Consider the following 15,945-nt stretch of genomic DNA (forward strand, 5'->3'; position numbering starts at 1 on the left):
TTAGTGCCTCTCAAAATTCTAAGAGATCCTTAAAAAATTAGAGAACTGAGAACCAAAAGTAACTTAGACTTGATGTTTAGTATATATGTAACCAGCATGCTTGTGGAACCAACCCTGCCTAAGAGTCAGGAAATTCTAATGTGTTGGGGCAGAGGGTAGGGGGATGCCCTGTCCAAAAGCTCAGGAGTTTGTTTATTTGTTAGTTAGTTAGTTTGTTGACACTAATTAATGACCAAAACTTACAAGAAATACTGCACTGATTCAGTTTTCTGTTGAGGCATCTCAAATGAAAATCATTTCATGGATTGATAATTCTGAAAGCTGTTACTAGATGATCAAACACAAGGTCTGCCTTACGCTGTCAAATTAATGGCAACTGATACATGTAGTATCCATTTGCTTTGAATTCCAATTTCATGTTTGAGTTTATAAAATAACTGAAAGCAATCAGAATATGTATATATTACATATGTCATGTATAATATGTATATTTAAATCTGATAGCTTGGTTAATTAAGGGCTAGGAGAAAAAGTTGACATAAGATATAATTGGGACCTTGAAAGACTTTAATTTCTTCTCCTTCTCTTCCCTTCATTTACTGTTCTAGGCATAACAAATATCACATATTTGATTTGAAAACAATATTGTGTAGGGACTAAAGTTAGGAATCCCTACTTAAACATTCTTAATGTACTCTTGACTTGAAATCATTATGAATCATCTGGTTTAACTTTATAGAGCAAATGTGAAATAAAGAGTAATTGCATCAGAGTAGGTCTTTGGAGGGGCTACTTTGGAAGAAAATACAGAAATCTGAGACATACACTTCTGTCTAGTGCTGCATTTAAATTTCAGATTCCAACCGCAGTTGTGATTGTTTTTAGTTTGTTAGCTGCCTAGGGTGTTATTTTAAGAAAGCAGAAGCACCATCATTTGCACACTCCTTATACTTCACACACCTTAACCCTGACTTTTTAGCTTCAGTTTTTCTAAAGAAGTGAAGCCAAGATGAAGAACCATTTGCTTTTCTGGGGAGTCCTAGCCATTTTTGTTAAGGCTGTTCTTGTGACAGGTATGTGGTATTTTGAAAATTAACCCAGATAAAAGGAAAAATACAACACAGATCTGCTCTTCAGTTTTAAACATTTGTGTTTGTGCTTCAGTTAGCTAGCTGTCTGGCTACTTTTTTCTAACATGCCTTAACCTTCATATGGGCAGTGATCTTTCTGCAGATGAGACTCATTGTAATTCTTTTTATTCTTTTTTTCCTCTTATTTGTTTGCCTACTATAACTTAGAGAATAAGAAAATATATGTATCTGGATAAGTGCTGACAGCTATACTTATATAAATTTTCATATTGAATCTTGAAAATCAGTAATCCTCTCCTTGAGTACCTTAAGAGAATATTCTGGAGACATGATATGATCATTATTGTAATTGTAATAATTACAATATAGAATTCTTGGGATTTTACTTACCCAGGGAGATTGATATTGCTTCTAACAACTTTCCTGAATCTGAGCCTACAGATTTCTTATGACACTTTAACAATGTTTAATATTATACAGGTTGCCTATAACTTGATGGCACAACTGTGGTTGTTTTGTTTATTAACCTTTCAAACTACTGTAGAAAATGGAATACACCCTGACCATAGATGTAATAATGTTCATGTAGAAGGGCAAAGTTAGAAATGATATAATTTGGCCTGTTTCTAACACTTACTGAGCTTATTTCTCTCATTTCAGAACAGGGTATGTTGTAATTAAGAAGTCGTTTTAAATATATTTTTTGCTAAGTTAGCATTAGAAATAATGAATTTCTAATAATATTTAAACATAAAGATAGTAGAATTAAAAATGTACAGTATATGGATCTCTAATATATAAATAAAAATTTATGAACATGTTTATATATCTATAAACATATATATGAAATACATATAGATACATTTGTAAAAGATCTGTCATTTCTTAAGTACATACTATTTTTCAGGCATTATGTTAGCGGCTTTACATATACTATTCCATTTAATTCTCACAGTAATCACTTGAGATAGGTACTATTAATATTTCTAACACATGGTTGAGTCCACTGAGATTTAGAAAGGTGAAATAACTTAGCTACAATCACATGGCAAGCATGTGGTAGGTAGAACCCAGGCCATCTAACCCTATAGACCACACTCCTAACTTCTATCCTCTTTTGCCTATATAGGAGAATCACTTTTTAGTAAACTCATGTTTAAATCTAGTATGTGTTGTTAAGCATATTTTCTTATTTTTTGAACTGAATTAAATTTAACAAATATTTATTGAGCACCTGCTATGTCTCAGGTGCTCTTGGAATAAAGTAAGGTACATTCTAGTACTAACAGGTTTATTAGGAAAAATGCTGTCTGTCAGTGAGAATATTAGGATCTTTTAAGCCTTGGTGCATTAACTGTATTTGTATATTCCCTGGAAGATGTATTAGGTTGCCTAATATTTTTATATGATAACAGTAAGTAGTAATAAACAGGAATAGTTTTTTCCTAGGTTTCTGGTAAGAAAATTAATTATATGGGGCACCTGGGTGGCGCAGTCGGTTGAGCATCTGACTTTGACTCGGGTCATGATCTTGTGGTTCCGGAGTTTGAGCCCGGCGTCGGGCTCTGTGATGACAGCTTAGAGCCTGGAGCCTGCTTCGGATTCTATGTCTCCCTCTCTCTCTGCTCTTACCCTGCTCATGCTCTGTCTTTCTCTCCTTCAAAAAGTAAATAAACATTAAAAAAATTTGAAAAAAAAAAAGAAAAGAAATTATATGCTATAAATAAAATAAAGACATATTCTATTTAAGACTTAATAGACAAGTCACATGCTTGACTCAATCGGTATTTTTGGTCAGGCGTTACATACTCATTTGTATTTTATTGAGAAAAACATTTAAGAGTCTTGAATATAGGAGTAGGGAAAAGACACCACTTAAGTCATCTTATTCTTTTCAAAATGTTAAGGAAAGTTTTATTATTATGTTGACTTGAATTCATAATGTTTCTTCTGCAATACTGTACAGACTTTGGGGCACCTGGGTGGCTCAGTCGGTTAAGCATCCGACTTCGGCTCAGGTCACGATATCGCGGTCCGTGAGTTCGAGCCCTGCGTTGGGCTCTGTGCTGACAGCTCAGACCCTGGAGCCTGCTTCGGATTCTGTGTCTCCCTCTCTCTCTCTGCTCCTCTCCCGTTCATGCTCTGTCTCTCTCTGTCTCAAAAATAAATAAAAAAAATTAAAAAAAAAGATATTTAATACTGTACAGACTTTTATCAGAAGACATATTAAGAAGTTATGAATAATGCCATAATAATGCATTGTAAAGTACTTCCAACAATTTGAAGTACAAAACAATGGTCTTAAAATGTTTTTGTAATGACTGTTAATCATTAAGACTGAAATACTGCAATTAGGTCCTCTCTGTTCTGGGATATCTTTGAAATAATTAGACTTCCAATTAAAATTATATCTATCCTGATCAATTTTATTGTAGTGGGTTATAAGATTTTTTTTTCTAAAGCACCCTACATTGAGTAAATAAAAGCTAAAATTTGTGAATTCTATCAAATTCAGTATTCTGGCTGGGAAATTATACTATAGTTTTGCAAGATGTTACCACTGGGAGAAACTAGGTAAAATGTAAATGGGTTCTCTATTTGGTATTTATTATCACTGCCTGTGAATTTACAATGATCTAAAAATAAGAAAAATTAATAAAACAAAACAAAAATATATCAAATATCATTATTATTGTTTAATTAGCCTATTAAATAAAGTTGTTATAATTCTTCAAATACTTGCTAACTGATACAAGTCCTGATTATAAAAATTTTGTTTGTTTATTCTTTACAACACTTACCAGACCTCTTTTTCCAATATTCAGATTAGACCATAAATGTTGATAGTCAGAGTTAAGGCTTTAATGGTCATCTGTGTGTCCATTCAAAAGCTTGTATCTTTAATATTTTCTACACTGTTTTTGCAAATTTATAGCACTTTACATCTATATATACCATATCTTTTAAAACAATTCCTATCAGAAATATTAACATATATAGCACTTATTATTTTATTTGAATGAATCATTATGCCATGATAACCTGATTGTTATTATGAAAAAGAAGATAGGAAAATTATAGTAAAGAATATTTAAAAGTCTCACCAAGTAAGGTTATCTTGGAGAAAATGTGCCTGTTTTTAACTCTAATGCAATATAAGGAGTAAAAAAAGTTTAAATGGGGGTTCAGGAAGGATGTGACACTTCAAACTGGAACTATAAAGGCTGAAGTTATTTTTTGTTCACTTCTGAATAATTACTTTGGTCTGAGAGAAATATCATCTAGATTTTTTGTTTTCTCTATCATTTTGTCATTTGGCACCGATTTTTACAAGGCTGCATTATTCAGAGAGCTGTGCCTCTATTAAAAGTATTAGATGAAAATCAGAAATACTTCAGCCAGGTTCTCATAGACTGGTCCAAGAGAAAAAGAAAAAAATTTGTTTGGAGTGCCTTTGGATTTCCTTCTTGATGCTGTAAGATTCCGCTTAGCATTTTAGATTAGGAAAGAGAACAAATGGAGAAAGCTGAAACTGATCAACCACAAAACTTAGTTTTTCTACAGGAAAAAAGATAAATTACCTCAGTAAAAGTCCATAAACAGACCTTTCCCCCCCTTTCTTCTTAATAATGTTTTATCTTCAAGCCCAAGATGAAGATGAAAGGACTGTTCTCGTTGACAACAAATGTAAGTGTGTCCGGATTACTTCCAGGATCATCCCTTCTGCTGAAGATCCTAATGAAGACATTGTGGAGAGAAACATCAGAATTATGTACGTGGCGTTTAAAAAAATTTTTTTTCTGCATGTTGTAAGCAGAGATACTTTCAGATATTAGCTACTGTTTGAATGTAATATCTGTCTATACCCCTATTTTTGATGTGCAGCACTTAGAAGAACTTATTTCTAAACTGTAAAAAAAGGTTAATTATCTATGTGCATATATAGACACGCAGACTTTATGTGAGAGTTAAAAATGCTAATGGACAAAAGCACCTAGAACAGTGTTTGACCCACAGTAGACCCTCATACATGTTTATTACTTATCTGTCTCATTAGTTAAAATCTTTCCTGATATTACTAGACCCTTATACTCTAATAAGGAATAGATTCATTCATTCATTCATTCATTCATTCATTCATTCATTCATTCATTCATTCGGGAAACATTTATTGACTGCAACTAAATGCCAGTGAGGATTGGAGCTGGGGATACAACAGTTTATATAAAACACAGCCCATACCATCAAATAATCTACAGTCTGGTAGGAAATTTTAAGCAGTTTAAAAGACAATCACAGTATTGTAAATGCTATGACAGGAATAAGCATAAGATATTTCAGAAGCACTAAGGAGGGGCACCCAGTCCAGTCCTGGAGGGTGAAGGGAAAGTGGTGGTGGGAGTCAGGTGTTTGGAGTTAGTAGGTGGAAGTGGCTGTTAGCTGAGTGGGAGTTAATTGGGTAAATGTGTGTGGGGAGTGACAGGGTTGGTAGGTGAGGCAGATCATTCCAGGGAAAGGAAATGATTGCTGTAAGGAATCGTATGAGATCATCACGTAACATGCTTACCATAATCCCAGGCGCACTGTAAATACTTAGTAAATGTCAGAACTGTTAACTGCTTTTGTTATTGTTAAGACTTGGAGATGAGAAAAGCCTAGTAAATATGTGGAATTGCAAGCAGCTGCTTACAGCTGGCACGTAAAGAGGGTGGCATGGTGAGAGATGGGGCTGGAGAGGGGGAAGCATATCATGAATAAGGGTACTCTGTTATTTGTGTGAAGACACTATAGGCTTTAGGCAGAGAAGAAAATTAGGCTAGTATTTTAGAGGCCATTTTGGCGATAATGTGGCTAATATATTGCTACGATCTAGGAAAGAAACGGCGGTGTCCTGAACTGTGCACAGATTGCAAAGGATCAGAGTCAGTTGAACTGGTAGATGGATTAGATATGGGTCATTACAAAGAGGGAGGACTTAGAGACGGTGTCTAAGGTTTTGGCTTGACATGTATGTAGATGGTATTGCTAAATCCATCGTCACATTTTGCTTTGTGTCCTTTGGTAGGGAGGGGTGCACATGAGGAGGAATGATGACATAGATGAAAAAAATGTAAGCATTAATGAAATCACCTCAACTAGTTGAGAAGGGCTACCTAATTTTTCATGGAACATCACCAAATCTAGGGATCTTGAGTCCAGTTACAGCTTTGCTACTTAGTAGTTGTGTGAACTTGGGTAGATCATAGAGCTCTACAGTTGATACTTTCTGCAGTCCTAAAATATGGATAATAATATCCATTTATTCCACAAATATTGAGCACATTCTACATGCCACACATCTAGAAAGGCATTGAGAAAGCATAAATGTTTTTGCCACAAAGAACTTACATCATCTACTACAGCAACCACTCTGTAGACAAGCAACTATGAAATGGCCTTTGCCATAATAAAGATACATGAACTTCATACATGAGTGTCAGTGAGACAACAGAGGAAGGAGTTTGTCCAGGGGTGAGAATAATCATCATAAAGAGGGTAAAACTTGAGCTGATTTTTAAAGGAAAATCAGGGATTTGCCAACTAAGTGAAGATCATTGACAGAGGAGCTTCTGGGAGATTTATTTTGAATGGGAAATGTTTAAAATATGCAAATTACTGTGAAATCTGAGCAATAGTATTACTGTAGAGTGCTTGTAGAGTGTTATAGAGTACAAATGTACTAAACTGCTGATGAGACAGTAAGTACTGTCCAGCAATATACCTATTACCAAAAATAGCAATATTTGCTAGTTTCATTATTTTGATCTCTTTTGTTTCTTTTTTTAGCGTTCCTCTGAACAACAGGGAGAATATCTCTGATCCCACCTCACCACTGAGAACCAACTTTGTGTACCATTTGTCTGATGTGTAAGAGATTTTCTCCTTCATACTAATATAGATATGGAAGTTCATAACTTTTATTTAAACTTGTTAGTAAGAATGTTTCTGAATATATGAGGAATAAACATTTACCGATATAATTTGAGCTTTGAATACATTAATTCCTGTGCTCATTATGAGATATCATACATTTATAAAACTTTATCACAGATAAAAGTTAGCTATACATTTATTCTTATTTATTTATTTATTTATTTATTTATTAATGTTTTATTTTATTATTGAGAGACAGAGAGAGACAGAGCATGAGCATGGGAGTGGCAGAGACAGGGGGAGACACAGAATCTGAAGCAGGCTCCAGGCTCTGAGCCCTCAGCACAGAGCCCTACGCGGTGTTTGAACTCACAAACCGGGAGATCACGACCTGAAGTCGGAAGCCTAACCGACCGAGCCACCCAGGCACCCCAGCTATAAATTTATTCTAAATTAGAAATTATTGCCATTAGTACAGGAAGGGCCAATTTGTCTTAATAGCTAGATAATTGGATTTCAGACATATTAACATGTAGGTGTTACTTTGGAAACTATGGAATCCAACATCAGACAATTTCTTTTCCTTAAAAATATTCTTCCTGGGGCGCCTTGGGTGGCTCAGTTGGATAAGCATCCGATTTCACTCAGGTCATGATCTCACCGTTCATGGGTTTGAGCCCCGCATCGGGCTCTGTGCTGACAGTTCAGAGCCTGGATCCTGCTTCTGATTCTGTGTATCCCCCTCTCTCTCTCTGCCCCTCTCCCACTCATACTCTGTCTCTCTCTCAAAAATAAATAAACGTTAAAAAAAATTAAAAAAAAATTCTTCCTTCCCAGGGCATCTGGGTGGCTCAGTTGGTTAAGCATCTGAATCTTCCTTTTGGCTCAGGCCATGATCTTGCAATTCGTGAGATCGAGGCCTGCATCAGGCTCTACGCTGACAGCCTGGAGTCTGCTTGGGATTCTCTTTCCCTCTCTCACTGTTCCTTCCCCACGTGCATGCACCAGCTTTCTGTCTCTCAAAATAAACTTAAAAAATATTTCTTCCTTCTTTGTCACTGTACATAACCTGTTTAATCCTCCTTTACGGTTAGGAACAAACCTAACAGACTAGAAGGTGAGGTACAGTATAGACAAAACCATGATATTGTCATATCATTAATTTATATTGTTTACTTTCAACGAATTTTTGTATATTAAAGGCTGAAAAATCCTGTTAACTATTCTGTATTGTAGAGCAGTTGAGGTCTGAAAGGAGCTACCTTTTGTTAGTGGTCAAGTCAGAGCTGCAAGAGCCAGCTGATTTTGGATAGAAACGAATAGTCACTCAGGTTCTGATACAACATCTGGTGGATATTGTCTAATACGTATTTTTATTTTTCAGCTGTAAAAAATGTGATCCTGTGGAAGTAGAGCTCGATAATCAAATAGTTATGGCCAGCCAAAGCAACATCTGTGATGAAGAGAGTGAGGTCTGCTACACTTATGACAGAAACAAGTGCTACACAAATCGGGTCCCATTTACCTATGGTGGTGTGACCAGGATGGTGGAAACAGCCTTGACCCCGGATTCCTGTTACCCTGACTAACTGAAGTCACTGCTGACTGCATAGCTCCTTATCTTAAAAGGCTCTTCATTTCGATGCAGAAAGTTAATATATTTACCACCAGTGAATTTGAAACAATGATTTTTTTTTCTTCATGTAAAACTAACCCCCCCAATTGAAATAGTAACATTATTATTTTTATTGAAATGACTTTTCAGCTGTATGTTCTTAACTCTAAGTAGTGAAGTCTCTCATTATCCTTGCCCGAAGGGGTAGATGCCCTTAAGAATATAATTCCTAGCATTTAAAAAGAAACAAGGGGAGAAAATAAAACTCAAAAGAGTAAAAATCAGAAGACATAATTAAATTTCAACTTTCTTTTCTTTTTTTTTTTTTGGCATTGCCTTGGAGAGCCAGAGCTTTTGCACCTTCCATACTGTTCTCTTTTTAAAAAGTGTCACTGTGCAGAGAAAATTTATATGTAAACATAGGTCAATTATATGTCTTCACTAGAAAAATAATAATTGGAAAACGTGTTTCCAAAATATTTGTAAAAGTAATTTAAAATGGGATCTCCATTTATGAGACTAATGAGCTGAATGTGACATCATTAAATGCGTATTTGGAAAATATATTTTGACATAGCACAGATTTGATGGCAGATGACACAGACTTTTCTTTTCCATTGGAAATCATGTATGTTGTAACTGAATCTGATGAAATGTGTATTCCAAAATATGTATTCTCTAGCACAGTTTGAATAATTAAATAGATTCATAAGCATATACCTGTGTGAAATAATTTATTGACAAAAATTGTGGAAACTTTGTTGTATGTAAGTTAAAATATAACTTATTACTGATGACAGTGTGTAAGTACGATATAATTATGCATTAATCACTGAATTCATACCTGTACATATTTGAAGTAGCTTCGTCATTTAAACCTAGAATTAAATTAAAAGGCAAGGTCCTTCTTGACAAACATAGTGTTTATCGTGGCACATAAACTTCTTATGGCAGAAAGCCAAGGCCAGTTGACATACATATCCCAGGGTTCTGTGGAAAGTAAATGCTGACTTTGGATTTGAAATAATGGGAGGCTGCTTAGTAAAAGTTTCCTGAAGAGGCGTTGTTCTGTTTTCTCTCTCTCTTTTTTTTTTTTAAAGTTTATTTACTTTGACAGAGAGAGCGAGAGCATGTGCGCATGAGTGAGCGAGTGGGGGAGGGGCAGAGTGACAGGGAGACACAGAATCCCAAGCAGGCTCTGCATTGTTAGCACAGATGCAGGTCTCAACCTCGTGAACCGTGAGATCATGACCTGAATGAAAACCAAGAGTCAGAGGCTTAACCGACTGAACCACCCAGGCAGGCGTCTCTTTTTTTAAATGGTAACAGTAATTTTTAATAACTTCCACTGTGTTCGTACTGATTATTCAGTGTTTTTTTTTTTGTTTTTTTGTTTTGTTTTGTTTTGTTTTTTTGGATAGGGCTGGGACACTCTAGGGATCAGTAGGGATCGTAGTTTTGATGTGTTAAAGATACATCATTCTTGACTAATCTTTGATCTAGTGTGTGGTTTTAGCCAAGTCTTTGAATTTTATTTAATCAGTAAACATTTATTAAATATTTATCACGTGCAAGGAACCGTGCTACATTTTTTGGTGATTAAGCTGTGATAAGTGCCCTCAAAATCGTCACCACCACTCACTCCCTAGACCTCTGCCCCATTGTCATCTCATGAAGTTCACCGTGTTTTTTAAAACTGCAAACCCTATTTCCTTATCTTGGTTTATTTCTCCCCATGCACTTATCACCCTCTAGTAGGCTATATAATTTACTGATTTATCACATTTATGGTTTCTTTCCCCCTCTAGAGTATAAGGTCCACAAGGGCAGATATTTTTGTCCAATGATGTATCCCCAGCACCCAGTACATTGCCTGGCACATTGAGGTGCTCAATAAATATTTGTTGAATGAATGAACATGAATACAACTTACTTGAGGAGATAAGACACATGCATAAATAATGACAATCATCTGACAGAATCTCATGAGGGCAAAGCAATAAGGTCCTAAGCATTATAAGAATTTATGGGTGGCTTCTGGGGAACGTGATCAAAAAAGATGTGACCACCTATTGACCCATAGGCAGGACCTGGGCACCTAGAGGCTTCTCTCTCCGTCCCCTGACCTTGGAACGTGGGTTCCCCTCGCCTTTCCTTCTCCCAGAGGCTGCTCCAGGTACATCGCCTTGAGATAGTGATGTGGCGTTGAAAACACCTGCATGGCATATGTGTTTGAGCCCAATTAAAGCCTCTTTATAAGCTTTTAAGATTTGGTGGGCAAGTGTGGGGATCCATTCATCTTGACAAGCATTGTATGTAAGTTCCCTTTGCTATTGTTAAAATTGCCACCTACCAACACGGTCTGCTTTTTTCTTTGGTCTCTCCCTGTCCTCTGTGTCAAGAGGCTGGTTTCAGATTATACCAGGAGAGTTCCCGAGAGGCTTGTGAATCCACGTTTCTATCCGCCCCCACCCCGTTGTTTTATTGAGATATAATTGACATATAACACTGTGTACAGCGTAATGACTTTACATATGTATCTAACGTGAAATACTACCACAATAAGTTTAGTTAACATCTGTCGCCTCATATAGTTACAAAATTTTTTCCCCCTGTGATGAGAACTTTTAGGGGGACACTGTTTCTGAAGAGGCTCCTCTGTTCTTTTGCCATCTTTGCCTTAGTTTTTCTGCATACCCAACAGAAAAAGTTTTGGTTAGCACGTAGCAGATCCTTGTAAGAAAGATTCCAGCCTTATTCCAGCCCTATTGTCTCATTAAAGGACAGCCGAAATAGAAAACCTAAGAGCAAACATAAGTTCTATAGGTCTTCATTCTTTCAGAAGTTCAGTTAAACTCTAAGACCTTACGTGTTCATAACAATTTGGCCACTTACCATGTACTAGACACCAATCTAAGTGCTTTATTGAACATTAACCCATTCAGTATAAATCCAGAGTAGCTGCTGGTTCTTAAATGAGAGTTATTGAAGAAAGATTAAAATTCGTTCATACATTTGCTTGTTATCAGGGAAACACTAGGGAATCAGTGTAGACAAGGCAGCTGTGAAAGGCCACTCTTGGCTCTGCAGCAAGCTTATTTGACTTACGGCTCTAATTTGTGGGAGAGGTCCATGGGCTGCTTCCACCACATAATGATTGAGGGTGGCAAGGATACTAAGACAGGCTCCTGGGAGGCATAGGACTCCTCTGAGGGGTGACTGACTTGAGGACTCCCCATCAGATTCACTAAACATTTCCTGGCCCACCTTTAGATACTACCTACCCAACCTTCCTTCCTAGCCTCTTTCCTCCACACGGGTCAGTCCCGCATGAGGGTCTGACAGTTGTCCCAGTCTTTTTGGGCTCCCACCCCATCTCCTCTTACAGGTATTTTTCCTAATAAATCTCTTGCACCTTTAATCTTATCTTGGATTCTGCTTCTTCAGGGTCTAAATTAAATAGTGGACAATTATGAGGTATCTGATTTAAGAATGGTGATACTGAGCATTTTTCACATGCCAGGTGATTCACCTACGTCCTCTCATGTAACCCGCACAGTGACTCTTTGGGTGTCACTTTTATATTGTAAACGAGAAAAACAATCCAGTGAGTAATTAAAAATTTGACTGGCTCACTTGATCTAGTAAATGACAAGGAAAACTGAATCACTGCTATAGCCTTAACAAAGGTTAACAGAGGCTCTTGGCAGTCATTTATGCCCACTACATTTTCTTACAACTCATGCAGCATTTTGAGGTTAATCAATTCATCTGTCAGAAGTCAGTTATTTTTGAACTTTTTGTCCTTCCTTTTTAATATGAATTAAATGGACTTTTTTTTCAACGTTTTTTATTTATTTTTGGGACAGAGAGAGACAGAGCATGAACGGGGGAGGGGCAGAGAGAGAGGGAGACACAGAATCGGAAACAGGCTCCAGGCTCCGAGCCATCAGCCCAGAGCCTGACGCGGGGCTCGAACTCACGGACCGCGAGATCGTGACCTGGCTGAAGTCGGACGCTTAACAGACTGCGCCACCCAGGCGCCCCTAAATGGACATTTTTATTAAAAAAATTTTTTTTGTTTATTTTTGAGAGAGAGAGAGCACAAGCAGGGGAGGGGCAGAGAGAGGGAGACACAGAATCCGAAGCAGGTTTCAGGCTCTGAGCTGTCAGCACAGAGCCCGATGTGGGGCTCAAACCCATGAACTGTGAGATCACGCCCTGAGCTGAAGTCGGACACCTGACCGAGTCAGGCACCCCTGAATTAAGTGAATATTTTTAAAAGGCAGGCATAATGGATATTATTGGTGAGAATGTTTTCCTTCTGTATAGTTCTTGAAAGGTAGCCATTTGCCTAAATGAGCACACTCAGCACCGGTAAAGAAACATTGCGTTAATTAACAGTAAAAGTAATGCTTCTTTGTATCAAGCCCTTAGAAACTAGTACACCCAAGCCAAGTATTCAGTTTTCACTTTAAGACTATTGTCATTTCTAATTGTTTTATATAACTTGATATTCAAAATGGAGCATAATTACACTTCTGCAATCACAAACATACCACCGTATACATGTTCATAACCAGACGTGCGTGGACTCCCTAATCTAGAAGAAGCTGGAAAGGAAAATTAACCTTCGATGTACTGCCCAGGTCTTGGCTTTGGGGTGGCAGCGTAGTATAGTGGGTAAACCCATGGCCTGGGTGGAAATACAGACTCTTCTTAGTAACTAAATGGCAGGTCACCAAGGGCAAGTTCACTGAATCTAAGGTTGAAGAATGGGAGTGAACTCTCTTACAGTTTTTTTAAAATACAAAAACCCCAATATACATAATATATTTATAGTACTTAGTACAGCTGTTGTAGCATTCAGTAACCTTCTGTAAATTACAGTTGTTTTTGTGTGTTAATTGTTTTTCAGCTTTTCTCTCTGCTCAGGCAACAAATGAGAGAAAAATGTAAATATGTATTGGATCAGTGATTCTCAAACTTTAGCATGCATGAGACTCACCTGGAAAACTCATGATAACAGATTGCTGGGCCCCACCCCAGAGATTCGGATTAAGTAGTTCTGGGATGCATTAGGAGAAATAGCAAGTCTCAAAACATTCCCAGGTGCAGCTACAGTTGGGGAATTGCTTGAGACCCTACAACTTTAGCATTCTAATCCTCCGTTGCCCCCTGGTGGTTGATTTATGAAGTACAACGCATATGCATTTTAACACACCTTTCATTTAATACTCGTAACTGCCCTATGAAATAAATACTATCTTCATTTTACAAATGACAAAACTGAGATACAAAGAGATGAAATAATCTTTTTAAGATTTTACAAATAGTATACGGATAACCTATAATTGGATCCAAGACTCTCAGACTCCAAAGCCAATGCTCTGACATAGTATGTTATCCTGTCTAAAATACATTTTCAGACCATTTCCCTCAGTAATTCCACTTCTGAGGAAATAATAAAAAATATGGACAAGGAGGAATAAAGATATTTATCACAGCATTATTTATGATAGTGAAAATTTGTAAGAAACTTTAGTATCAAAGGGAATATAGTATAGGTATATTTCTGAATATTTCACAGACGATGAGAGTGAAGCTTTATTTTTAACTGTGTGTAAATTGCTTATAAAACGTGAAGAGGGAAGTGTAGGATATTTCATAAAAGAATTATTTTAAGACTCCCTTCCTCCATACACACACATAGAAGAAAATAGGAGGAAATATTAACATTAGATGTTAGGATTATGTGTTACTTTTATTTGTTACATTTTACTTTTCATTATTTGCCAAATATTCAATAACAAGTGTGTATCTTGTAATTAGAAAAATATTAATCATTATTAATTTTTATTTTTAATGAATTATATTAAAATTTGGGAAATTCTGGCCTTGTATTCATTTATAAAATATATTTAAAGAAAGAGTGATGTTTATTTAGCATCCATTCTGTGCTCAGCACAGTGCCAGTTATAAGGGCCTCGCTTCTTAGGAGTTTTTTTCCCCTTGTATAGGCAGAACGAACACAGGAAAAAACACAGGATACAAAACAATGTGTGATTAAGGGGCGCCTGGGTGCCGCAGTCGGTTGGGCATCTGACTTCAGCTTAGGTCATGATTTCATGGTTTGTGAGTTCGAGCCCCGCATCGGGCTCTGTGCTGACACCTCAGAGCCTGGAGCCTACTTCGGATTCTGTGTCTCCCTCTCTCTGTGCTCCTCCCCCACTCACACTCTGTCTCTGTGTCTGTCTCTCTCTCTCTCAAAAATAAAGATTAAAAAAAATTAAAACAAAACAAAACAATGTGTGATTAAATATAAAAGATAATGTGCCATGAGCCCTCAGGGAAGTTGGTGGTGTTAAGGCTGGGGTAGTCTTGAAGGAGATAATAATGAAATAGAATGGAAGTAGAACTTTCTAGAAATACATGAGTCGTAAAGAGAGAGGGAGAAAGAAATATGATATAAAATTAGGATTGGGCTGCTCCTCTTTCTCTTTGTGTTCTCTAATCCAATTACATGCTTCATTTATGCATATCGCTGCAAATTGGTGATATTCAGTTTTTTCAGTGGTCAAGACCGTTCTGTTCCTACCCTGGTGAGTGTGCAGTTGTCCCTTATTTACAGGCAAATAGCCTAGCACTTCGCCACTCCAACTTTGGTCTACCAACTGGCTGATTCATCTTCATGTGGAGGCATGTTCATAATACAGAATCACAGGTCGCGCTCCAGATGATGAGATTAAAATCTGCATTTTAACAAGATTCAGGTGTGCATTAAAACTTGAACAATGCTGGTATAGAATGCAACTTTGCCAGAAAGAGCCTGAATCCTAGGCTGGGGAGACAACTGGCAGCATGGTTTTATAGCTAAGGGACTGACAAGGTCCTAACCAAATAAAATTTCCTACCACTACCCTATTATCCTTCTGTAACTAGGCCATGATTAGATTCACTCTTTTTTTTTAAAATTTTTTTAACGTTTATTTATTTTTGAGACAGAGAGAGACAGAGTATGAATGGGGGAGGGTCACAGAGAGAGGGAGACACAGAATCCGAAACAGGCTCCAGGCTCTGAGCGGTCAGCACAGAGCCCGACGCGGGGCTCGAACTCACGGACCGGGAGATCATGACCTGAGCTGAACTCGGACGCTTAACCGACTGAGCCACCCAGGCGCCCCTAGATTCACTCTTTAAGGGCATGCTGGAGGATTTGGGAGGACTGCATATTGGTCAACACTTGGGAAGGAATCTTTTTGCCAAGTTAACAACGGCCAATACCTGCCTTCTGCAGTGCAGAAGGAATGAGGCATGGTTATTTGG

General features: G+C 37.2%; 1 protein-coding gene across 1 annotated transcript; it reads left to right on the forward strand.

The window, feature by feature from the left end:
- The first annotated feature begins 933 nt into the window (after positions 1-933).
- JCHAIN (joining chain of multimeric IgA and IgM) lies at positions 934-9,215 on the forward strand. Its single transcript, XM_019468122.2, has 4 exons — positions 934-1,073; positions 4,737-4,863; positions 6,918-6,998; positions 8,389-9,215. Exons 1-4 carry the CDS (start codon positions 1,010-1,012, stop codon positions 8,591-8,593), a joined length of 477 nt encoding a protein of 158 aa, XP_019323667.1. The 5' UTR covers positions 934-1,009; the 3' UTR covers positions 8,594-9,215.
- The last annotated feature ends 6,730 nt before the right edge of the window (positions 9,216-15,945 follow it).

The sequence above is a fragment of the Panthera pardus genome, unplaced genomic scaffold (genome assembly GCF_024362965.1).
Source record: "Panthera pardus isolate Hobbes unplaced genomic scaffold, ASM2436296v1 HiC_scaffold_13, whole genome shotgun sequence".
NCBI classification, from domain to species: domain Eukaryota; kingdom Metazoa; phylum Chordata; class Mammalia; order Carnivora; family Felidae; genus Panthera; species Panthera pardus.